This window comes from Manis pentadactyla, chromosome 11 (assembly GCF_030020395.1).
Source record: "Manis pentadactyla isolate mManPen7 chromosome 11, mManPen7.hap1, whole genome shotgun sequence".
NCBI lineage: Eukaryota > Metazoa > Chordata > Mammalia > Pholidota > Manidae > Manis > Manis pentadactyla.
The window spans coordinates 112,385,268-112,411,085 of record NC_080029.1 but is presented as its reverse complement, the minus strand read 5'-3'; the positions used below and the strand labels follow the sequence as shown (position 1 = coordinate 112,411,085).

Here is a 25,818-nt window from a genome sequence, read left to right as displayed (position 1 = left end):
TGCCCTGTAGTCTCACCACTTATTGGTTAAGTGTGCAGTTGAAAAAGCACATGCTGGAAAAAAGGCTGAAAAGGACATTAGAATAAATACCTAATTCCAAGGGTGATAGTCATTGGCTTTTAATATAATTACCCATTATCAGGAAAATAAATATAAATAAAGTATAAAATGATAGACAATGATCTCTTCTTTAAGAAAACTATCTAGTTTCTTTCGTGGACCCCCAATTTACTCTTCAGGACTTTTCTGGGATGTTACGAGGGAAAGCATTGACTAATTAATAATTAATGATTTTTGACCTATTTTTAATTTTGCCAAGTCTGTGTTTTTGAAGTTCAGAATAAAATCGAAGTGGAGGATATTATAAACACTGTGCCTGATTCTACTCAGCTTTTTATTTGAGTAAAAATAGGAAGTGAGGCTAAGAGATGCAAGCAATTTGTTCCTGACTAGCTGTGGGCCATGATATAGATTTTGGACTTTATTCTGTGGGCGGTAAAAAAACTTGAAAGGGATTACATGTCGTCTTTTATTATCTCCACTGTGGAGCATAAATTAATTAGAACTTCTGATATTTGTCCTCTCTCCCCACAAAGGTGTAATTTTTCTGTACTATTAAAAAACATGGAGGGACCTCTTTTTATCCAGTGGTGTTAATATGTAAAAAATAATAGTTCTTTACTGTTAGGAGTTCCTCCAGTTCATCTGGGTGGTAAAATGTTGCAACAGTAAATGCTTTGGGATTGTAAGTAATTTTAAGTGTTTGACTAAAGGGTTCTTCTGGATAGTTTCGGCTAATATTTACACTGTAAAACTGAAAGTTAACATTTTCTTTTTGAGGTTGTAATGCTAGTTTTTCTACTTATCTGTAAACTACTTCAAAGGTGGATTAACTAAGTAATAACTAATCACAAATAGATTGTTTGGATTTGAACATCTAAACTCTAGAGAGGTGAAAGTTAATTCCAGTTCATGAAGCTTGTTTTGTTTGGATGTTTTTGTTTTTGTCTTTTGGTAAGCAGAATTGTAACATCACAGAAAATTAATGCAAAATCTTTGTTCATGTTACCATGTAATTGGGTTTCTGGTTACTTCTAGCTTTGATTTTTTTAAGTAAATAACACAATAATCATGAAGATAGATTATTATCAGAAATATATCATCCTGTATAGCTTACTGGATAAATTAGTTTTATTTTACATATATTGGGTAAGAAATTTATAAATCAGTGATACAGGTATAATTATTTTCCTACAGTTTTATTCTTTCTAAAGTATTTCTATTCCAGAATAGTCTAGGCTAAATGTAGTATTTTTTTCACAAACTCATAGAGTATAAGTTAACATTAATGTAAATTAGAGTTATAAATTACATTTGCTGAAATTTTTAGCCATGTTATAGTAAAAGTGCATATAATGTCATTTTTCTTCACATGCTCTAGCTCTCTGGAACAAAGCTGAGAACAAGCAAACAAACAAAAACAACAAAAATTAAAAATTCTTTAGCAGCCAAAATAGGTGTCTTAGGATCTATGTACCCAAAATTTCTTGTACTTTAGACCTTCAGTCTTTTCCTTAAAGCCTCTGTGTTGTTATTATATACATTTTTTAACAAGCTTGTTAGTTTGTTAGTCTTTCATAGAGTAGAAGCACAGAAGGAGATACTATATCAAGAATTATTATATTATTATACCAAGAACGATTGCTGAAAAATGATGGCAAAGGAAATAAGAGGAGAAAGTACACAAAGCAGAGCAGTCTGAGCAGAATAGCCTTATATATTTGATTAATTCCTAAGGGTGTCACTCAAGTGATATAATTATTCATCTTGGCCATATTCATCACAAAAAAAATCACATACTGTCTTAAAAAAATTTTTTTTTAATTGAGGTACAATTGGCATATAACATTATATCAGTTTTAGATGTACAGTATAAAGATTGGATATTTGTATATATTGCAAAATGGTAACAACAGTAAGTCTGGTTAACATCTGTCAACATAGTTATAAAATATTTTTCTTGTGATGAGAACTTACAAGGTTTACTCTCTTACTACTTTCAAATATGTAGTACAGCATTATTAGCTGTAGTCACCATGCTATATAAGTAATCCTCATGATTTACTTATTTTATAACTGAAAGTTTGTAAAAATATGGAATGCTTCATGAACTTGTGTGTCATCCTTGTGCAGAGGCCATGCTAAATCTCTGTATCATTCCAAATTTAGTGTATGTGCTACTGAAGTGAGCACCAGATATTCTTTTTTAAACCTGAAACTTTAGAAACATATCCATTGTAAATGATTTTACTTTGTAACTTTTATTGGAGGAATTTAACTTAACTGGAAAACTCAGATATATAAAAAAGTTCCCTAGTTGAGACTTAAGAGATACTAATATTTTTCTAATTAAAAGACAAAATATGCTTCTGGGAATGGACCATGAGAGATGATAGATACAAAAGTATCTATGTTTAAGCCAAAAATCAAATTGAGAAGGCATTTCTATTTACAATAGTATCAATAGAGGATAAATTTAACAAAACGAGTGTAAAATTTGTACTCTGAAAACTATAAAACATTGTAGAAAATAATTAAAGAAGACCTAAATAAATGGAAAGACATTCAGATTCAGGGATCAGACTTAATAGCCCTAGTAAGATGGTAGTACTCCCAAATGTACCTACAGGTTCAACACAGTCTCTGTCAGAATCCTAGCTAGCTTTGTGGAAATCAACAAAGTGATCCCAAAATTCACCCAGAGGTGTGAAGGACCCAAAAGAGCTAAAACAATATTGAAAAAGAACAAAGTTGGATGACTCACACTTTTTGATTTCAAAACTCATTACAAAGCAACAAAGATCAAGACAGTGTGGTACTGGCATTAGGATAGGCATATAGGCCAGTGGAATAGAACTGAGAATCCAGATATGAACCTGTGGTCTGCTGCTTTTCAATTAGTGTGCCAAGACCATTGGGAATGAATAATTTTTTCAACAAATGGTCCTGGGACAACTGGATTTTCATGTAAAAAAGATGGAGTTTGAAACTTCACCTCATACCATATGCAAAAATTAACCCAAAATGTATCAAAGAACTAAATTAAATGTAAGAGTCGAAACTATAAAACTCTTACAGGAAAACATAAAGGTAAATTTTCATGCCCTCAGATTTGACAGTGGATTCTTAGATATAACATCAAAAGCACAGATAACAAAAGGAAAAAAAAGATAAATTGAGCATCATCACAATAGACATTTTTATGCTCCAAAGGACATCACAAAGTAAAAAATAACCTACATAATGGGAGAAAATATTTGCAAATCATATCTAATAAGGGACCCTGATAGCTCAACAATAAAAAAAAACCAAATTTAAAAATAAATTTTTTGATAAATTTAAAGATAACCACATTTAAAAATGGGCAAAGGATTTGAATAGACATTTCTCCAGAGAGGACATAGGGATGGTGATTAAGCGCATGAAATGATGCTCAGTATCATTAGTCATTGGGGAAATGCAAATCAAAACCACAGTGAGATAACCACATATCTACTATACAATTGATTGTGATGATGGTTGCATGGCACTGTAAAAATACTATAACCCGGTGAACATACTAGAACCCATACTATAACACACTTTAAATGAGTGAATTGTATAATACGTGAAGTATATTTGAAAACTCACTACCAAAAAAAAGTACATAGGCTTAGTTAAAATTGATACTCAAACTTCCTAATATATAACTTCATACAATATTATATTGGACTTGTCTGAGAAGTAAGGTATTCACTTGGTGTAGGTTGAATTTTCCCTTCTGTGAAACTACATTTAGAATGAGAATTGGAAAAAGTTTCAAGTGTCATCACAATTGTAAATTTTTTATTTTTCAGTGAGTTACTGATTAAAGATAAAACTATTGTTTCATTTATAGCCAGGCCTAAGTTACGCATTGGGAATGATGATTTTGTATTTTAATCCTATCTGTTTCATTGTTTTCATAACCACTTTAATAACCAAGAGATTGTCTTTTCTGTTTTTTCAGTTTTCCTACAAGCTTTTTAAGGTAATCTCCTAAAGAAAGGCAATTATTGAATGGGGATTGATTCTCCTTTCAAATGGCTCCTTTGATTGTTTATTCTTATTCTCCACAAGGAAAGACTTTTTTTTTAAATACAAACTGACTTGTTGTATCTTAATATGGTTTCCACAAAGACTATGTTCTCCCTTACAAATTGGGAGCAACCATGCTCAAAATGATAATAGTTATTATTATACACTGAAAAGATAGGTCTCAGAATTTATCTTCCTGTAAAATGTCTTTGTGGGTCTGAAAGGGATTGCCCAAATTAATTTTTTGGTACAAAATGAACTTTTGATACATTGTGGTAAAAAACATAACATTGATCATTTTAACTGTTTTTAAGTACACAGTTCTGTAGGATTAAGTATATTCATATCTGAAACAGATATCCAGAACTTTTCCATTTTCCCCAACTGAAACTCTCAACCCCTGGTAACCACCATTCTACTTCATATCTGTGAACTGGAGTACTTTAGATATGTCATAAAAATTGAATTAAATAGTATTTACCTTTTGTGAGTGGCTTATATCATTTAGCAGAATGTCCTCAACACCCATGTTGTAGAATGTGACAGGATTTTCTTCCTTTTTAAGGCTGAATAGTATTCCATTGTATGTACATAGCACATTTCATTTATCCATTCATCTGTCTTCCATTCATCCAGTGATGGACATTTGGGTTGCTGCCACCCTTGGCTATTGTGAGTGGAATTAAGTTGGTAGCTTCTTAATACTTAGCTTACAATACCAAGAGATTAGACTTTTGATATGGAGGAAGAAACAGCAGTTCTGAAGTAAGATAAAATAGGAAGAAAAGTAGACCTGAGTTGGGTGACTACCTTTTTGCCCTGGTTTTCCTTGGGGCCAGTGAGAGTACTTTATGGTACCAGCTCGACTCACACTTCCCAAAGACTTTTCATGAGAAGGGACTGTCTTTTACATCTCAGTGTGCTACTAGATGGAACACAAAGTGGATTTGATAAGTTACTGTCCTTACTCAAAAAGAAAGGACTTGAACACACTGAAACCTGTAATTTTAAAATTATTAGCAATATGATCTTCTGATGTAGGAAGACTTACACTTTCTTATTTGTGGATTAGTTCTGTGAAGACAGGTCACTTCCTTGTCTACCACATTTTGTTTATCCTTTCATCATGTGATGGACATTTGGGTTACTTCTACATATAAATACTTGATGACCCAGAAATTTCACTCTGGGTCTATTTCTAAGAAAATGCATCTTTGTATGCACAAAAAATATGTTAAAGAATGTTCATAGCAGAACTTCTAAGTCATTATAAAGGCTAATAAACATGAACTAGAGAGAGCTCTCCCCTCCCCCAAATAAAAAAAAAGCATGAACTACTAACATGCAACAAAGGGATGAATCTCAGACATAATGCTGAGCAAAAGAAACCAGACACAAAAAGGGAGTGATTATTATATAATTCCATCTCTAGATAATCAAAATAGGCAAAACTAATTTCTTGTCATTGCAGTCCAAACCAATTAACTTTGGATGGTGGTAGATGAGGATCGTTGATCGGGAAGAGGCTGGAGAAAATCTCCTGGTGTGCTCAAAATGTTCTCTTCCCAGATGGTTGCATGGATATATGCATGGCTTTATAAAAATTCACTGAACTGTACATTTAACATTTGTGACTATACTTCACGTAAGTTATGCCTTAATTAAAATAAGTGTAAAATTCTTTTTGAAAACACATCATTAGTGTACAAAGATTAAAATTTGTTTTTAGATGTTAACAGTGTGTCAGTGACCTTCACGAAGCTTCCTACTGTTCCTCAAGAGGAGCTGCTTCCCAAACACTGGCTGTCACCAAAGCTGAAAAATTATGTGCCAGACTCTTTAGGAAATTGTCCAAATAATTAACAATAAAGCAAGACTTAAAAAAAAAAGAAGAAGCAGTAAGTTAACATAGCTCCTTATTAACAAATAATTTCGACTAGGATGAGAAACAGACATAGGACACAAATGCCTCACTGGGTTCTGTGAAGTTACCAGATGCTGTGGCTTTCTCTATTAGTTGAATGCCTAAGTTTACAATCTGCTATATAAACGTCATCAATTATGTCTGTATTTCCTCTTAAAACTTGGATTATCATCTAGAATGGACGTCTATGTTCTTGGCAGGAAAATATTAATGAAATATCAGACTGATTTTGCCTGATGAAGTTTAAATCATTGACAGTCCTTTGTTTTAGTTCCTTTAGAATTGGTTGCTCTACCTTGGAGTCTGTTCATAGTTGTATCTTTTCACTTTAACCCTTTTATTTTTCAAAGAACTATTTGGATTTTTCTTCCTGAATGGCTGAAATGTCTGACTGGTACTATAACCTCTGTGTCCATGGGTCTTGATTCAGTCTTCTAATTTTCCACATTTATGTTGAGGAAGTCTTCAAATAGCAAGTAATCAAAATCCATCTGTTCTGCAGGAACATTTCAAATCTATCAGAGATCCATAATGAAACATTTTCTGATGAGATAATACATTTGGAATTTGCTTCAAAATAATTCAGTTACTGTAATTTGAGCTTACTTGGGGTAATTGCTATAGAACTTTGAAATTTTATGAAATAAAATTTTAAAAAGTAAAAGCACTAAGTATTTTTCTGCTGCAGTGTGTGATGCTTTCTGGAGTGATTCATTCCAGTTTTTTTTCTTACCACTGTGATGTAGAAAGTTTTACACATTTATTTAGTAAAGCATAGACCTCTGTGCTTACTTCACAGACTCACCCTCTTGAAATGGGGTCTTTCTTGATTTCATTGGAATTGTCCTTTTTGACCCCATTTATAAATGACATCCCCCACCCACTGTTGACTCTACTCAGCCTCACTCCAGACTTTCAGCTGCTAGAAAAACCCTCACTTTTCTTACCAACAGATTGATCAGAATATTGTGTTTAATAATTTGGGAAAATCATGGAAGCTAGCCCAGTTACTGACCTAAACTTTTCATTCTAAAATGAAATAATTGAAACTGCTTTTTAGAAGGTTTTTATTGATGGCTTTTTTTTTCTTACAATGACCTATGCTAAAGAATAAAAACTATGTTGTGATCAAATACATACACAATTTATTTTAAACAAAAGCTTTGTGAAATAATACCCTTACTAAGTATGTTGTATTCTATATTTTATACTATTTTTCTTTAAAGAGTGTGTTGGTCAGGACCCACTGAGTTTTTTTCACACTCCGCTAATGGGTCATGTCCTGCAATTTAGAAAAGATTTTAACATTGTCTACAAGAAACCTGCTCTAGCATATTGGTAACATGCTTTATACCACTGCCAGTGTTGTTAAGCAAGATTTAGTAAGATATTTTGTGATAAACTACTTAGCAATATTTATAAGTAATCCTTTCAAAAAACTTGGCATAAGAAGAAGTCATCCTTGCTGTTAACTGCAAAACCATTTGGGAAATGTTCCTGCGTAGTATACCAATATACTACTAGAATTAACTAATAAAAATGTAAAAGACCTCTGGCATTTTTCTTCAAAGCTGTAGTGCCATTTATTATCTTCTTACCCCTTATGCTGTCCGCTTAATACAGATGCTGTCTGGGTAGTGGAGGCAGTAGCCTAGCCTGGCCTCTTTGCCCTAAGTAGACATGGTAACCAATCAGTTACAAAAAGTGGTTTCTTACAACACCTGATGATTTCAAGTTCATTTGGCTGGATTTTTTTTTCTTAACAAGTTCTAATTAATTTATAAATGTACTACTTGCACTTCAGGGAAAGAAAATGTGACAGCTGGAGATCTAACTGAACCGAGAACCTGAGGCTGTATTTTCTTCTGTCAGTGTGACTCTGAGAACTGAGACTGCTGGTTCTTTGAAATAAGCCTGTGTCTGATGAAGCTTACGGGAATGTCTCTAGGTGACTTACTGAAACGGGAAGTCATCATGCAGTGGGTTTTATGGGCACCATCACATCCAAGCCTGCTGCTTTGAAAGAGCTGAGTTTAGATGTAAAGCTTCAAACACTACTGTGTAATGCAGTTTTTTTTCCATTAACAATGAAAGAACCTATAGCCAGGAAGTGATCTTGGGAAGCGTTGTGGATTTTGTGCAACAGATACTAAAAGCTTTGAGTGCTTGGAATTGTGCCATCTCATCGATGGTATTTTTCTGTCCATTAAACTGCCTGCCTTTCTCAAAGTTACTGATATATTGTATATTTCTTTTAGCTGAAGCAGTCATTCATTTTATAAAGGCAGGATTTTAAGCCTCCGTCTTTGTAATTAAATTCTTCCATAGCAAAATTTTTGAGTGCTGTATATCACAGGATGGTGGCTGAGGAATTACTGAACCTTCCACATGGCTGTGTTTTGTGTCAGCCTGTTCAGTGGTAATTATGCCCCCTGGCAAAGGAATTCATTTGAGTGAAGCACAGCTCAAGAGAGTTATCCGTCACCTCCAGTGCCTCTTAGGACTAAACATAATTGCTTTGTAAGAGAGTAACATGTGTTCAGTTCTTTTGGTGGCCCCAGAGAGAGTCAGCAGAAACAAGCAAGCCAGCCTTTTGTGATGTGTCGGCCATCATGTTTGGTGTTACATAGGCTGTCTCATTTATTATATTCTGTGATTTTGTTCTTTTATACAGATAGGGAAATCGAAGCCAAGAGGTGTTTGATAATTTAAACCTATTACTTTTAGGTTTAGTGAGAACTTGGAGGAGAACATCATGGTAGAGTGGAATGATAACTGTCTACTGTTTTGGTTCTCTTTCTGTTTTTCACTAAGAGCATCATTTTTTATCCTTTTCTTTTCTTCATCCCTCATGTTTGCACATAATCCAAAGGTTGTTAGCTTTTTCTTTGAAATGCCTTGATTACAAATCCTATCTTTTCTTTTTTTAGTTTTTTTGTATTAGGAATTATTGCCTCCTATCTGCAATTGTAACAGAAGTAATAAAAATTAGATTTATCTAGCACCTTGCAGTTTACAAAGTACTTTCAATGCAATCCTCATAACAACATGGGGTTATTCTCTAGGTCTTTTGCTATAAAACTCCTATTTGTGTTCTTTCTAGGTGTTCTTTTTTTTAAATCTCTTTTGTCATACACATGGGGGCCAGATTAATATTTTTAAAATACAATTTCCACCACAGTGCTTTTTCTTGTAGCACAAGATCCTTGGTGATTTCACAGCAAGCTGAATAATGAAGTCAAAACTCCTGTATTTGCATTTAGGATTACCCATAGTCTGATTCTAATCTAGCTGCCTTTTTTGTATTGCCTTAGAACTTTCTCAGAACCTTCTCTATGAAGTCAATTTGGTTCACTTCGGCAAGCATCTGTTACCTACTATGTATCAGATACTATGTTTGTTGCTAGGGTAAAAAGATGAATGTTCTTATCCTCAGGAAATTCACTGCCTAGTGGAGGTAAAAAGATACATGCATAACTAATTACAATATATACAGAAGTTTATGGAACTGGGTGCTGCCTCAGTTTTAAAAAGTATATTTAGAAAAGGATTTTTTTTTAAGGTGTAAAACCACAAGGAACCAAAAAAAAGGAAGAGAAGATGAAAACATGAGAAATGTCCTCAAAATTTTGGAAGCTGGAAAGCAGATAGTTAAGTGGTAACTGCTTTAGCTGTCTAGGGAAAGCTGAATGATTAAAAGGGTTGGCCAGTTTGTAACATAAGATACACCATATAGGCTCAGGAATTGAGACACTAGGAGCTTCAAAAAATTGGGATGCAGAAGGAGATAAAAATAGAAAGCTTAGTTGTAAGCTTATATATGAAGCAGTTGAATTGCTAAATCCCTTCCCTCTGGACATTGCCTGGCAGCTACCCTTTTCTACCCTCAGAGGAGATGGAAGGTTCACACTGTTAAAAGTGAACTGCACCATTAAAACTGAGCTGGCCGGCTGAACCCAAAGAAAATGAAAGGTTACCCACTGAAATAAGGCCCCCTGGATTCTGGAAGAAGCAAATCTATAAGTGCCTGGAATTTTTTTTTTAACTCCTACATTTTTTTCTTCAGAAGAAATCAGTGCACAATTTCTGTAATACAGTAAGTTTGTCTTACTATGAAAAGATTTTCCCAGTCTTCAAAATAAAGCGAGGATCCAGGAAAAGTGTGTCTGTCTTAATTGTCCCATGCCCCTGCACACCTTCATGTACTCTTGGTTGTGCATATGTCAGATTAGGAAGCTGGCATTCCAAAGTTATTCACACCTTGTCCCTATTGGATCTTTCTGGCTTTACTTCTCACCATTTCTGCTCACATACCTTGTGCTCTAGTCCTATTGGTCTGCTCACAGTATATCAGAATCTGAGCATTATCTATCATGTTTCCACCTAACTGTTCAAATTAGTATTTTTCTGTAAGAAATGCCCTTTTTTCTCTCTTCTCTTGGTCCTACAAGGCTCCCCTCAAGTGCCAGTTGTGCTCAAACGCTTTACCCTCCCTCACCAAGCCCCTCTACAGACTTGCTCATATTTCTCTTTTAACATTCCTTGCATCATGTGATGTATTTAACAAACTTTTGAATTGCTGTGTGCAAGGCCCTGTGAGGAGCCAGAACAGTTTCTGAAGGGTGAGAACTATATGCAAATCATCTTAGATTGTCTGATATCTGCATATGATGTGTATTAAATATTCAAACACTTTCCCCTACCTCTGGTCTCATACTGTTTCTCTAGTTAATCTTTTATACTTTGTCACAAATGGTTTATTCAGAATCACAGATCGATCATGTAATTATGCTATGCAAAAAACATTTCATTTTAGACATTAAGGACTTTGCTAATGTGGACTCAGCCTTCCTTTAACTATCTCTTTTGCTGCCCTAATCACTCCTTGCCCATCCCTGCCCCTTCTGAATCTTTATAATACATCCTATGTTTCAGACCTCCCCACATCATCTACCATTCCCAGCTACCATTCTCAGCCTGTACCATCTACTTTCTCATTTTTTGTTTGTTTGCTCATGCAGTTTCTTGCCCCTGAGATGCCTTTCCCCTTCTGCAAACTGTTAAAACCCCACTCATCTTTTAAGCATGGGGGGAGGTGGGAGAGAGGAGGAAGAAAGAAAATAATTTCCTTCTTGGGATTCCTGAGATTTCATTCTTTCTTTTCTTGCTCACAGATCAGAATTCAGGTTATTACTCTACTTACACTTGTACCATCACCTCACTTCACTTTGAATGTTCTATTTGTTGCATTAAAGATCTGTTACTTCAGGTCTTTACTTCAAATATAAAGTTGATTGTTTAACAGTGAAGGCATGTTGTACTCTAAACAAGTAAGGGGTGAATTTTGGTGGCCCTACTTCCCTACCCCCCAGTAATTCTTATTGCTAACACTCACAAAGACCCCTTAACACACTGACAATTTTAAACTTTACCATTTACATCTAAGTGATACTAAGTTCGTAGGGTCCATCCTGTGCTGAAATTGGTTTTTGGTCAAAGCAACAGTGCTTGAGCAGTGCTAGGAAGGGCTCCTGCAGATATCTTTGTGTGACGTCATGTCTGCTGGGGAAGAAGCCTGTGGCCGGGCTGGCGTCTCAGTCCTCTTGGAGGCAGGTAACCACTGCCTCCTCTGTCCCTCTCCTGGTTATTAGTGTTCTCACAGTCTCAGCAAATACATTTTAAAAGAATTAGAAACACAAGTGAACTTTTCAAAGCTTTAATGTAATTGATAGATAAAATTGCCTATTTTCTACTTTTGCTCCTCTCAAAAAGAAGTTGTTCGTCTTGTAATGGATTCTTAGGTGTTTGGCAGTCTGTGTGTCCTCTTTATTGTGTTACTTGCAGACAAAAGTTATTCCTAAATTAATGTGTTCTTTGATACATAAAGGTACCCAGCAACCTGAGAACAGTATTAAAAGTATAATGGTGTAGTTTGCAAAGGGCCATCTGTTGTTTAGAGCTCAGTAAAAATAATTCCTTTTATCACAAGCAGCTTTTTGTTCCCAAAATGAAGTTTTTTTTCTAATTATAAAAATATATTACATAAAAATCAGAAAATACTAAGAAACAGCCATTTTATACCTTAATGTACATCTTTCTATATCGTCTTCCATGCATATATTCAACTGTGTACATATGTATATATGTCTACATATAAAAAATTTATATATATATATGTGTGTGTGTGTGTATGTATATATATATATATATAAATTTGCCTCTGTGTATTATTTTAAAGTAGTCATACTATACACACCAATAACTTAATCAGTCAATGTTTTGGGTGTCTGAGATGTACCGAGCATGGTCTTAAGCACCATAGGGCATTGAGAGAACTATTAGATAAAATCCCTGTCAAGATATTTATAGTCTAGCTGGCTAAGATAGGATTAACCTGTAAGAAGCAACGTGAAGTCCAATCAGTGGCTGAACTGTGTGGTATATACTAAACACCCAGGAGGAACTAAATTACCCTTCAAGAGTCAATGGGGATAGGGAAGCAAGAGCAGCTAAGTACTCGGCCTGCAGCACGGGCTCAGTGAGCGGTAGTTGGTGCTCTCATCCTCACTCTCCCTCCAGGTTCTTGCTCTAGATGTCTAGGAGAATATTAATTCCATTTATCCAAGAGAAGTTGAGAGGAAAAATCACTACTGTTTCAAGCAGAACTTTGAGATGTTTCGGTGTTGTCCAGCCCGAGTGCTGTTTCTTGCACCTGAAGGTATAGGGCGAGGGTTCTAGTAAAGAATCAGAGCAGCTTTGAGAATCATCTGCTTGCAGAGAGAGTTTTCCAAAAGGAGAGTATGGCAATAACTGGCTTTGTTTCACCCTGTCCTTCATGACAACTAAAGTTGACACTAAACACCATGAGAAAAAATATAAAATCTCCATTTGTCAGTGAGTTAGAAAAATGAAGGTTTGTGCTCATTATGCCAAGAGTTAAATCTCTGTATCTTTAAAAATCTGGCGTTTCTTCTTGGTTTGGCTCAGAGCTTAATAGTTGGGAAATATTAAATAAGAAAATATAGTGTGTTTGAGAGAGAGAAAGACATTTGTTTTCTTCTTAAAAAAAAAAGTCTCCTATCTAACTTAAATTTCCAAATTCTCAAGCTGTTCTGTTCTTGTCTTGCTGGGTCTCAATATCTCTGTTTAACTTTTCACTTATAAATCATGTTTCCTATATGTGAACAGCATTGGGAATGTGACCTTTCTCATGACCCTGTAAACTTAGATTTTGCTTTGCATTTCCCAGAATAAATGTCACTAAAACATATACATTCTGCTTTTCCCCTAGGTAAAAATCTCTACACCAATGAATATGTAGCTATCAAACTGGTGAGTAGAATCTGTATTTGTGGTAATTATGTTTTGGTGCTCTTACCCCTCACATACCTTTTTATAGAAAATAGTTGTGAACAGTCACAAAAATGCCAGTGTTTTCTTTCCCTTGCATATGATCCTACATAATCATTTTCCTTCAACTATATTTAGTGTTACGGTGATGAATCACTGTAATACTATATAACACTATATAGTTAGATGATGCTAACTGTAGTGTTGGCAAAGATGAATAAAAAATGCTTAGTAAAAAAAAGCTGGAAGGAAAAAAAATCACTGGAAGACTAGTAGTTTCTGTGAACGTTGTATCATTTACAATACAGTTTTAAAAGATAAATTCATGTGAAGATTTAATCGTTTCTTTTTCTTAAATATGACCCATTTAAAAAATGTAAGGTATTTATTAATATACTTCATAGTAGAGAACCCCTGATTGTCTAATCATTGCCTTAAAAAGCTGTCAACCGTGAAAAACACATCATGTGGAAAATTTGAAGCAGAGTTCAATTAGTTTCATCATTACTAATCTTGTGATTAACCTAATCATTAAAAATAACATTCTGTTAAAATACACATAATTTTTGAGGATTCATAATTTCAGAAGAAACAGTTCTTTATCTTATCTTTAAGGTTGACAAGTTATTTTTAGTCATATGAAATATTTCATATGACTAGTTTCTGTGAACCTGTATAAATGTTTATCCTCATAAGTTTCCCGATTTGCAGTTAGTTTGAGGCTTTATCAGTTGGAAGGCAGGGAAGTTAATGGTTGATGGAAGTATCCCGTGATAAATTGTGATAATGCTCTTTTCTTCTCACGAATTACACTTACCACATCCATACCTGCCCTGTGGCTGGTCCCTTCTTACTCAATTTGTCAATTTGGAGAGGAGTTAGGGTTGTCTTGTGAAGAACTGACAGTTATCAGATCGGCTTCTTTACAAAGAAGTAAACAGGGGCAGGGCCCAGAGCCCGTAGCTACTAGGGAACCAAGTATTTTCTTTTGTTTGTTGACTTGGAACTCTTGATGGAGAAATGGGAGCAGGAAGAGAGGTAATACCTGTAACAATGCCTACCAAATAGTTTCTCAGATCGATTATCAAAAGATTAGCCACATTTTTTTATAGTCATTTGGTTATTCTGTAAAAATGTACACTGGTTCATCTTTTCTTTGCTTTTTCACTTTTACTCCTTTATAAGTTGAAATAATTTCGATTCTTTGAGCCTAGTAACAGGAAGAAGCAGCCCCTAAAACACTTTAAAATATTGCTTCAATACTGTATATTTGTTAATGTCCCTTTATTTAGCAAGACTCCTTTTGAATCTGTTAGGGGCAGTTCTTTCTATCTAAATTAAACTTTGTTTCCACTCTGTACGGCCAAGAGTTAAAGCTAAAAATAGACTTCATGTCATCTAGTATGGTGTGTCTCAGCGCCTCATTTTCCTCTCAGATAAATCATAAATAAAGGCTTTTTAGAAGATAACAGTCTTTTCTATGGGCTTCCTCTCTTGCTTTCAGGGTGTCTTCTCTGTGGGTGATACGCTCTTTTCATTGTAACAGCAATACGTTGCCTTAAGCATTATAGTCCTACCAAGTAGCTGTCTGCTGTCAGTTTAGGATTTCAGACAGGCATGTGCATTCCAGAATGATTCTGGCAAATAGCCAGCCATCTATGGAAATGTAATCAGCATCTGGCACAGAAGTACAGGAAGCTCTGCTGCCACTGTTTCAATTCTACTTGGTTTGGATCTTCATTGTGGTCTCTTCTTTCTTGGATTTCTTTTAAAAAATCATATACAGTATAAAATAGTGTAATGAGCCCATCCTTTACTCCCATCACTATGAGATTTCTTGGTTTCTTTTCAACAGAGGTTTTCTAAGAACTGTTTTAAAAAAAAGGAACCAATCTTCCACAAGCTATAGACTGAGTGTTGGTAATGTCCTTTATTCATAGTGCTTCCAGAAGAGCACCTTGAAGCTCCAATTGGCTGAGCAGGCTACATCTATCTATGTGTTAAAGGGTTTGGCTGAAGGGTGTAAGTCCTTCTATCTGTAATAAAACCCCCTTATATCTGAATATATGTGACATGTACACCCGCTGTCAGCCCTATAACTCTTTTAAAGAATTTTTGCCTTGTTTACCTACTAACTTAGTTATCCAAGATCAGATTGAGTATTTCCTATACAGGTTTCCAGTATGAAGTTTGAGAGTACAGTTGACCCTTGAACAACATGGATTTGAACTTCCCGGGTCCACTTATACACAGATTTTTTTCAATTAATATATTGGAAAAATTTTTGGATATCTATGGCAACTGGAAAAAACATTTTCTTTAATTTATTGTAAGAACACTGTATATAAAGCATATATCATACAAAATATGTTAATTGACTGTTTATGTTACCAATAAGGCTTCTGGTCACAGAAGGCTATTAGTAGTTCAGTTTTGGGGGAGTCAATAGTTATATGCAGATTTTCAACTGTGTGGGTGGTCAGAGTCTCTAACCCCAGCATTGTTCAAGAGTCAACCATGTTATGTTTGAAGAAGGATCTGTGTTTTTTTTAATTCATTGTCCCTTTTGGTTTGTCAGAATCCCCAAAGATTATTTCTACAGAAAGAACACTCCTCTTTCTAGTGTTTAGAGCAAGCTTTAGTTCCATATCAATTTGTCATTACTGTTTCTGTTTGGTTTCTTATGAATTATTAGTGATTTTGCTAAAGGTCAAATTCTGTAATTTCTATAATTTGGCTGCTCTGATGGTGATATAGTGGAAGATATAAAACCAAAAGGAGATTCTCAAGAGTGATCCCTCCCTTAATGAAGAGGTACATGAAAATGGAAGTGACTCTACAGTATAATTAGTCTTACATACTTTTCTTTTGACTGCAAGAATCTCGAGAAACTTGAAGTCCAACTCTAATGACTGCTGATTTTACAATTAAAGAAAGGTGTAAGTTCTTCTTTCATAGAACTCCTTAGGGATATGGAATATTCCAGTCTGCCTGAGTTTAGATAAAACCTTCTTAGAAGCAAAAGGATAGACTAGATAACTTTGAGGAAATTCTGAATTCTGTGACTTAATGGATTCCATTAGAAAAATGCAGAAAACTTCCAGTGGGTACAGGAAGAGTCTTCAAAGATGTTCAAAGCACTAAAAAATAGGATTAGTGAGGAAAGGTTAAAGGAATTGAAATTCCTTTGCCTTATTTGAATAAAAAGAAGTCTAAGAAGCAATTGAATAGATTTGTTATTTGAAGATAGCTGTTTACAGTATTCACAGCTTATTGAGGAGCTATTTTATCTTGTTATTGAGGATGTAGGAGAAATAGATGTGATTTCGGTTGCAGAGATTTAAATTACGTAGAAAGACTTTCCAAATCATGAAACGTGTTAAACACCAGCAGGAATAATCAAGGGACACTGTGGAATCTCCCTCCTTTGAGCCTGTCTTAAAATTAGGACTGTTACTATTCAACTGGGAAAGGACAGTTTTTCAACAAATGGTGTTGGGAAAATATCGCTAAATAATCACATGCAATGAAGTTGGACCCTTACCTTACATCATATATAAAAACAAACTCAAAGTAGATCATAGATCTAAACACAGGAGCTAAAACCATAAATCTCTTAGAAGAAAACTGAGGGGGAAAACTTCATGACATTGGATTTGGCAGTGATTTATTTTATGTGACAAAAAACACAAGGAGAGAGAAGTTGAACTTTAACAAAATTAAAAACTTACTTTGTGCATCAAAAGACTCTGAAAAGACAACCCATGGAATGAGGAAAAATATTGACAATCATTTATCTTTTAAGGAATTGATATCTAGAATTTACCATTATAGCCATTTTAAAGTGTATGGTTTGGTAACATTAAGTACATTCACATTATTGTGCAACCATCACTACCATCCATCTCCTTCACTTTTTCAACTTCCTCAACTGAAATTATGTACCCATTAAACACTAATTCCTCACTCCTCCTTTCTCCCAGCCCCTGGCAACCACCATTCAACTTTCTGTCTCTGAATTTGACTAGGCACCTCGTGTAAGTGGCGGCATGCAGTGTTTGTCCTTTTGTGTCTGGCTTATTTTGCTTAGCATAATGTCTTCAAAGTTCATCCATGTTGTACCATGTGTCAGAATGTCCTTCTTTCTTACTGAATAATAATAATAGCTGAATAATAATCCATCATATATGTGGAACAAAATGTAACCACGTTTTGTTATCCATTCATTTGTTGATAGATACCTGGGTCACTTGCGCCTTTTGACTATTATGAATGCTGCTATGAACATGGGTGTACAAATATCAGTTTTACTCCCTGTTTTCAGTTCTTTTGGGTCTATATCTAGAACTGGAATTGCTGGATTATATGGTAATTGTATGTTTAATTTTTTGAGAAATTGCCACAGTAGTTGCTCCAGCTATGCACAACAGTGCACAAGGGTTCCACTTTCTCCACATCCTCACCAGCACTTGTTTTTTGTGTTTTTGATAATAGCCTTCCTAATGGGTACGCAGATATATCTTTTAGGGTACTGTTTGATTTTCTTGTTAATTAGTTGCTCATGTACTGTCAATTCAGAATAATTAACCTGCAAATTGTTAAAGTTTGTTGTAGTACAGAGTATGGTAGTTTGGCTGCTTTATCTCTTGGGGTCTGATCTCTGTTTTTGAAAACTTGAACTCATATTGATTAAAGTTACTTTTTAAGTTGAAGTATAGTTGATATACAGTATTAGTTTCATGTGCACAACTTAGGGATTTGTCAATTACATGCACTAGGAAATATTCACCATGATAGGTGAAGTTACATATTTTAATTGCATGTACAATCTTTAATTCTCTTAAGTGTGAAAATAGATATCCATCAGAATGTTCCTGTAGCATTATTCATAATACTGAAAACTGAGAACAGTCATGTTAAAGAACTATGGTGTATATGTGTACACACACACACACACACACACACACACACACACACACACATTCCAGGGAATACTACAGCCATGAATTATCTACAGCTTTATTTACTACCATCAGAAGATATCATCATATTGTTGAATTTAAAGGCACATTACAGAACAGCAAACGTAGTATGACCTCAGTTATTTCAAATATACTTTTGAGTCTATATCATATATGTATAAATAAATATTTGGAAGACATTCACCAAAATTTAAATAGTGTTTCTCTTTAAATCTAAGATAGGATCTTGGGTTATTTTCACTTTCTTCCTAATTTTTATTTGTTGAAATTTTTTCCTGAGTATCATTTTTCTAAAAACACTTTTTACCACCCAAAATCCATAATAAAACAAGCAGGGAATATATGCTGGTATTTAATTAAAGGTTTGGCATCTGGTTTCCTAGGAAAATACATTTCAGTAGAACATTTCATGGTGAGGGTGCTATCCTTGAACGATGGCTCATACAGAGCATTTTTATTTAAATATCCATGGAAGGCATTGTATATAACTCAGCTTCATCTTCCCCTACCTGTGTTTTCAAAGAGAAATTGTGGTATTAAAATGCTGTCATAAATGGATCATCTCTGAAATACTCAGTGGTCTTAGCCCCCCTGGCTTACTCTGCAAACCTAAGAATGGAAAAACCCTATTTGTCTAAATCTGATCACAACTTCTCTTCTTGGGTTTCAGGAACCAATAAAATCACGTGCTCCACAGCTTCATTTGGAATACAGGTTTTATAAACAGCTCGGCAGTGCAGGTAAGTCAAGTCTGTTTTCTCCATTTGCTCAGCATACAGCTTAGCTGGAAACCCTAAAATTTGCAGATTTTCTTGTCAACCTTACGTTTTTTACTAGACCACGTATCTCCCCTGCTTGCTGGATAAATAAATAAAGTGAATTAAAAAGCGACTTTGCTCTCTGGCTCCTGGAGGGGAAGTTGAGATGATTGGCTGTGGTGCGGTGCCTGTGCCCACAAACCACCTTTTGAATGCTTTCACCCGCCTGAAATACTCATAGTGTGGGATGGTGCTTTTGGTACTTTAGTCATTCTCTTTTCATTTCTTTATGTATACCAAAGAAAGGAGGAGAGCTTGGTGTTGCAAACTATATCTATATTTTACCACATTGAGATTATATATCCTTAAAAAACACATACTGAAATTTAAGTTCAGAAATACTGTAACAGTGTCATTTTATCCAGAGGTCTCATTAATTTGGCAGCCCTGTTGATTTTAATAACCCATGGCCTTTGAGGATTTTTAAAAATTCAGTTTATAATTTTTAAAAACATGCCTTTTTTTTTTTCAATGTAAAAGCTTTAATATATGAAATATCTTACTGGCTTCCTGAAAAATAACCTGATAAGCAAATGTTACCAACCCTAAGGAAACCTAAAGGATACCTCTCGCAGAAGATGAAATCCTTCAGCATGGTTTCATTGTTTGACGTTGATAGACATTTCTCTGCTTTATGCTTTCTTCAGTGTGACAGTTTTAAGTGAATGACTGAAACATGGTTTCTATTTCAAGTACCACTATTGAAGGTACTATTAAAGGAATTTGAGTTTCATTTGCTAGAGTGTATGGAATTATATAAGAGCTGGTGTGTGTTTTTCAAGTCATCTTACACCCTGACCATGGCAATGGTGAGCCATAGTCATAACCTGGGGAGGCCAGAATGGGCATTTGTCTTTCAAGACCCTAACATGAGTTCTTGCTTACAGTAGCCTCTCAGTATATATTTGTTCATTGGTTGTATCCTTAAATATGGAGTGTTCCCAGCTTAGGATTTAAGATTGACAACTAAGTTCACAGGATGTATGTATAAGTTGAAACTTGTCTTTAGTTTTGGCAACTAAACTTTAAAGTTGGCTGTTGTGTTGTTCCTGGTTTCATACATTTCAAGGTGACAATTATGACATCTCACATATGATAAACATGTTTGTCTCACAAATCTAAGGTGTAGGTAAAAACATGCTAGAACCAGCCAAGTTTGAAGTTTGAGTGAGTGCGAGGAAAGTGGCCAAAGCCAGTTTGCAGGATTTCCTCTGGAAGCCCTTCCAGATAGACCCATCGGATCAGGCCAGTCTTCCCTTTTCACTATGGAGCCACAGAATCTCATGAGCTTGTATGCAGGAATAACATCTGGGTTGCTGGGTTTATACGCTCTCCAAACACAGGAGAGCACTTCAGATTCTCGAAGTTTCAGCACTCTCCATTTACTGAAAACAAAAACTAAATAAGGAGAGCACTGGAGGAAAGGGGCCTTTAAAAATTGCCTTTCACTTAAGGCATCAGAGATTGGTGTATCCATTGCATCAGTTGTAGTGGTCTCTCTCCCAGTACCTCTTCTGACAATAATCTGAGAGCCACGAAGCCTTTTAGGTCTTAAATGAAGCTCATTTGTGATTCCTGACCTCTTTTCTTTTTGAGATTGTCCATTGTTCTTAAAATAGCTGTGGCAGGTGTCATCTTAATATTCTTACCTGCAGCTGAAAAGATATCCACATCCTTTTCCAAGATAGGAAGAGCTTTAGAGATCAGTTAAAATTGCTACCCAGCACTAACAATTGTTTCTAGGCAGAAGGAACAAAATAGCGGTAAACTCATAGACACCGAGAAGGGACTAGTGGTTACGAAAAGGGAGGGGCTGGGGAGGGGAATAAGGGGCACAATAATTTGCAGTCATTATATAGGTTGGTCACAGGGATGGTAGTACAGCACAGAGAATACAGTTAATGATTCTGTAACATCTTACTACATTGATAGATAGTGACCGCACTGGAAGGGATGAGGATTTAATAATATGGGTAACTGTTGAGTCACTATTGTATATCTGAAACCAATATAAGATTGTATATCAATGATACTTTAATTTTTAAAAAATTATGCCACCTTAAATAAAATAGTTTCTAGGGTTTTCTTAACAAATGGTCATACATTTTTGCTTGATTATGACTAGCCATAGAGTTTACCACCCTTTAAGGAAATTTACTGCTGGAAAACCCAAGGTATTGGAAGTTCTTCATATTGAGTCAAAATTTGCCTTTTTTATTTCCATGAAATACAGTTGAGCCCTTTGTTCGCAGCAGCTCAAGGGCATTCATCACAACCCTTATATACTGCCCCCTCCACCACTCACCTCCAAGTCTTCTATTAAGCCACATGTCTTCAATTCCTTCAGTCTTTTTGCATAATATGATTTATAGGTATTTCATAATCATTGCTCCACTAGCAAGCATGAATGTGCATGTGTACACACATACTCCTAGTTTTGTGATGTTCCTGTTAAATGAGCCTCATAAAACAGCACTGGTAACTCTGAGATAGTGGAGACAGTGGGATTATTATCTTCTTTGATCTGGGCACAATATTTCTATTAATTTAGATTAGCTAATTTAACAGCTATTTCACATAGTTGACTTTTATGTGTTTCTGGAGTTTATTCATCTGAGACCTTCATAGCTTTTTTATGTAAGCTGCCTTAAACCAAGGCTTTCTTCGTTTTGTGGTTATATAATTAATTTTGAGCACCAAAGCCTCTTAAATGTCATTTTATCCCATTATTACTAAATACTAGGATTTTTTCAATCCTGATTCTGTTACTAATGATTGGGTATTGACCATTTAAAAATTTTAATTGTGTATCACCCTCCCACACCCCACCGCATTAAGACTGTAAGCTCCTTGTGAACAAGGCTTGTACCTTCTTCACCCTTGGGTCTCAAATGTATCTCGAAGCCCGACATATTTCTTTGACATAGTAGGCAGTTGGGAAGTATTTCCTTGACAGGACAAAGTTAGAAAGATTGGTAAGTATTTCTTTTTAGATTTCTGCCAAGTTATTATTAAGAATATTCCATGAAGATTGAAAAAAAGGAAATTTTACTTTTAAAGTAGATCAGTTCATGAGAACATGGACAAGATTTCACCAAGTTTCATTACAAGTTTGAACATGAACACTAGAGCTTATTTCTAACTTACAAGCATCAGTGTTTCTGTTCCCATTTCTCTAGTGAGTTCTCAGCTGCAAATGTGACTCATCAGTAGTTAATGTTTGAGCAGCCAGAGCACATATGCCACTCTCTCCAGAACCAAGGTGATGTTGTGGCATTGAAAATAAACACCCTTTCATGCCAAAGTCACACAGAAACCAAAATAAGTAATCATTGTTTTTATTCACTAGTGCTTTGCCTGTCATTATTTAGCACAGGCCAGTGATTTGCAAAATATTTGGATATCATGATCCAAATAAGGAATACTGGGAAAAAAAACCAAAAATGCCATTGCAACTTTAGTTTGTCCAAGTGATTAATCACCACTGTAAAATAATGGATGGAATTTTGGGGGAAAAGTGAGTGATTATGAATTTAAATATATCTCTATTGTTATTGTGACCAGAACTTGAGGCTTTAAATTCCTCAATTAGGAACTTTTTGTGTGGGCTTAGGACCGTGACCATTGCCTCCTTAAGTACCCAGATCTTAATTTTTACCTTGAGTTTTTGGACCCCAAATTGCCCTAATCATATGATCTGGAAATCTGTACCAGTTCTTTACTCAAGTGGCAACAGAACAAACCCGGTGGCGCTGGATGGTCTGTGGGGTGGAGCTCTTCTGATTGCTCCTTCTTTCCAGGGACAATTTCCTTTCTAACCCCTTTCCTTCCATTCCATTCTGTTACTGTCAAGCTTTGTTTGCTGACTGTATCTTTGCTGTCAAGAGTTCAAAGACCTGGTTATTTACTATGAGGGCTGATACCTCCGAGATAATCAGGGACGAAAGTAAAGGGAGCCTTGAGGCCCTTGAAACTAAGAATGAGGATCTTGATCTTCCTAATATAGCTATCATTTTGTCTTTCTTCATTAATTGTACAAGCCACATTACAAAATATTAAAGGATATTTTGAAAGGAAATGATGATCCATGCTCTTTTCACCCTAACTCAGCTACTTCTAAGTTGACTATTTCTCTCCTTTTCATATGCAGACATATTTTCGTAGTTAATGTCCATTCACATGCAACTGCATGTCATCTTTCACTTAACATCATACCATGTGGCATGCTACAGAGTCTTCATGTTTTTAATCATTGTATACTACCCCATCAACTTCATAGACCATAATTTAGGCACCATTTGTGTTGTCAGACATTTAGATTTTTTTTTTAAGGAAATCATTTCCCCTAGTGATTATGACTCAAAACCTTCCTTTCATGTGTTTTCCCATTTGCTCCCCATATGATACGATAGTGATTTCAAATGTTTAAAGAGCTATTAAATGATAGATTAGGTTTATTCCAAATGATTCCAGAAGAAAAATCATTGAAAGAATTATAAGAAGTTAAATTTTGGCTCTGTGTAACAATTAAAACAACATGAGAGTAATCTAAATGTCATCAATGTGCATCTGGATAAATAAATGGTGATATATTAATGCCTTGGAATTAGGTATCCAAAAGAAGGTAGAGCTCTGTGTATTAACATGGAAAGATGCCACAGTATATTTTTAAGTGAGAAGGTTTGGAAAACAGTACAGTGTGATTGTATTTGTGTCATACAAGAAATGCATAGATAATACAGATATGTCTGTGTGAGCATAGAGGATATTTAATAATGATTACCTTTGAAGAATATGATTAGAAATGGGAAATAGTGACATTCATAAATTTTCACATTAATCCTTTTGTATTGTTTGCATTTCTTGCCCTGACTGTATAATATTATTATTATAATGACTACTTTTTAAAAGTCTGTAGCAGTGGATTTATGGTCTCTTTCCTACCTCTTCCATCACTAAGCAACCTGTTACTGTCCCTATTTATCCTGAGCCATGCGTTTCAGGCACAAGTTCAACAAATAAAATGGTGCAATATCTTGTTTCCTTTCTTTGCAAACACCTTGCAGGAAGAAAAAAAACTTGTGAGCAGGAATAAGCTCTCTTATGCAATAGGATTTCCTATCTCTTGGGGAAGGGGAACAGCTTTCAGGCAGAAGTTGAAACAGTTACACATTCTTGATGTTGGGGAAATTTGTGCACTGAGTAGAAAGTTAGAATATGTAAGTTTTTAAGAATTATTTGAATTCTTAGATTGTATTAAAAAATCCCTCAAGGTCCACATGTTACTGTACAAGAAACATCCAGGTGCAGATATTTATACTTCATATCTTCCTTGGTTTCAGAATTATTTTTTAGAAGTTAATTACATTATAAATACAGTTGTGTCAAAGTGGACGTGCAGTGGTCAGTGAATCGAAGTAGGAACATTATCTAGTGTTTTCTCATAACTGGATGCCTGGGGATGGGGGTAGATTTTTGTTTGCAAATTATAGTTCAAATTACTGAGCCTCAAGAATGCTGGAGAATTTCCAGACTTACTGTAGAGAAAAACAATGTTTTAAATGTGAAATTCTGCACCTATATGTAATGACTATGAAAAATCATATTCTTATTTATTCACTGTTGGTAAGTCAGAGTTTTAGATTATTTCCTCTTGTGACTAAACCACATACAGTCTTCAGTTTTGTCTTTTTTTTTTTTTTTGCTTCATATATCACTGTGTTTTGGTTTTTCAAAGCACAAATGGCTTTGGCATTGAGCACAATCATGCTCCGCTTTTCAGATGTAGTTGCTATAGATTGTTCTGAGTACACAAGACCTAAAGGAGTCAGGGACTTAAAGATTGACTCTGGATGCCCTGGAACTTGCTTGCTCTCCTCATAGCTTCAGTGTGTTTGGTACGGTGGGCCAGCTACACAAGAAAGAGCAGCAGTATTTAAATCATGGTAATTAATTGCATCTACCTTGCAATCAGCAGATGAAAGCACCCATGGATCGTAACCCTTTCTTGTCTTCTTAACACTTTTTCAGTCATTAATGTGTTTAGTGTATTATAGGTCCCCACGGGTAAGTCCCAAACTTATTTTCCTGTTATGGGAATGTTTTTGAGTTTCCCTATGTGCTCAGGGTCCTTTTACTTAGCAGAGTATATACACTATCAGTTTTTAAATTTCCCAGTCCATAAATCTTTTATCCAGTACACGTCCCACTTTTGCTTGTTATCCTATCATAAGAACAGGGCAGAGAGAGGTAAAACCAGTGGCCTACAAAACACAGGAGGCCTAAGCATAGGAGAAGGACACTGTGAGCATGAAGGTGTGTAGCTACATGTGGACTGGACTCATGATAAAGAACTAGTATATATTTGTTAATTAAGGATGAATAAAACAGAGCTAAGCATGCAGCTGAAGTGGCAGGAGAGAGAGGCATGGAGAGGGAACAAGTCAGCGAGGGCAGGAACAAATGAAAGAGGATGGGCCAGAGAGGGAGGAATAAGCAAGTGGCAAGAAAATAGGGCTGTCGATCCCGAAATAAGAATGCATGTAGATAAAATATGGTGGAGGCCTCTGACTTAACCAGAAAGAGCTGTGAAGGTGCTTCCTATTTCTATTCTCAGACTTAACTTTCT

The 25,818-nt window shown here is 35.3% G+C and overlaps 1 protein-coding gene and 1 non-coding gene across 5 annotated transcripts in view; one reads left to right on the top strand and one right to left on the bottom strand.

Moving 5' to 3' along the window:
• CSNK1G1 (casein kinase 1 gamma 1) overlaps nucleotides 1-25,818 on the top strand; it is a 202,879-nt gene that overhangs the window by 114,906 nt on the left and 62,155 nt on the right. For 2 of the 4 annotated variants that reach the window (XM_036892099.2, XM_036892097.2), the window contains exons 3-4: nucleotides 13,332-13,372; nucleotides 19,043-19,112. In XM_036892099.2, the coding sequence (XP_036747994.1) occupies nucleotides 13,332-13,372; nucleotides 19,043-19,112 (111 nt within the window). Of the gene's footprint in view, nucleotides 1-13,331; nucleotides 13,373-15,330; nucleotides 15,413-19,042; nucleotides 19,113-25,818 lie in introns of those variants that run through there. The other 2 variants (XM_057488882.1, XM_057488881.1) reach the window with 2 other exon arrangements.
• Nucleotides 2,149-2,253, bottom strand: LOC118915802 (U6 spliceosomal RNA). The gene has a single exon (XR_005026195.1). It is a non-coding gene; the product is annotated as a U6 spliceosomal RNA (small nuclear RNA).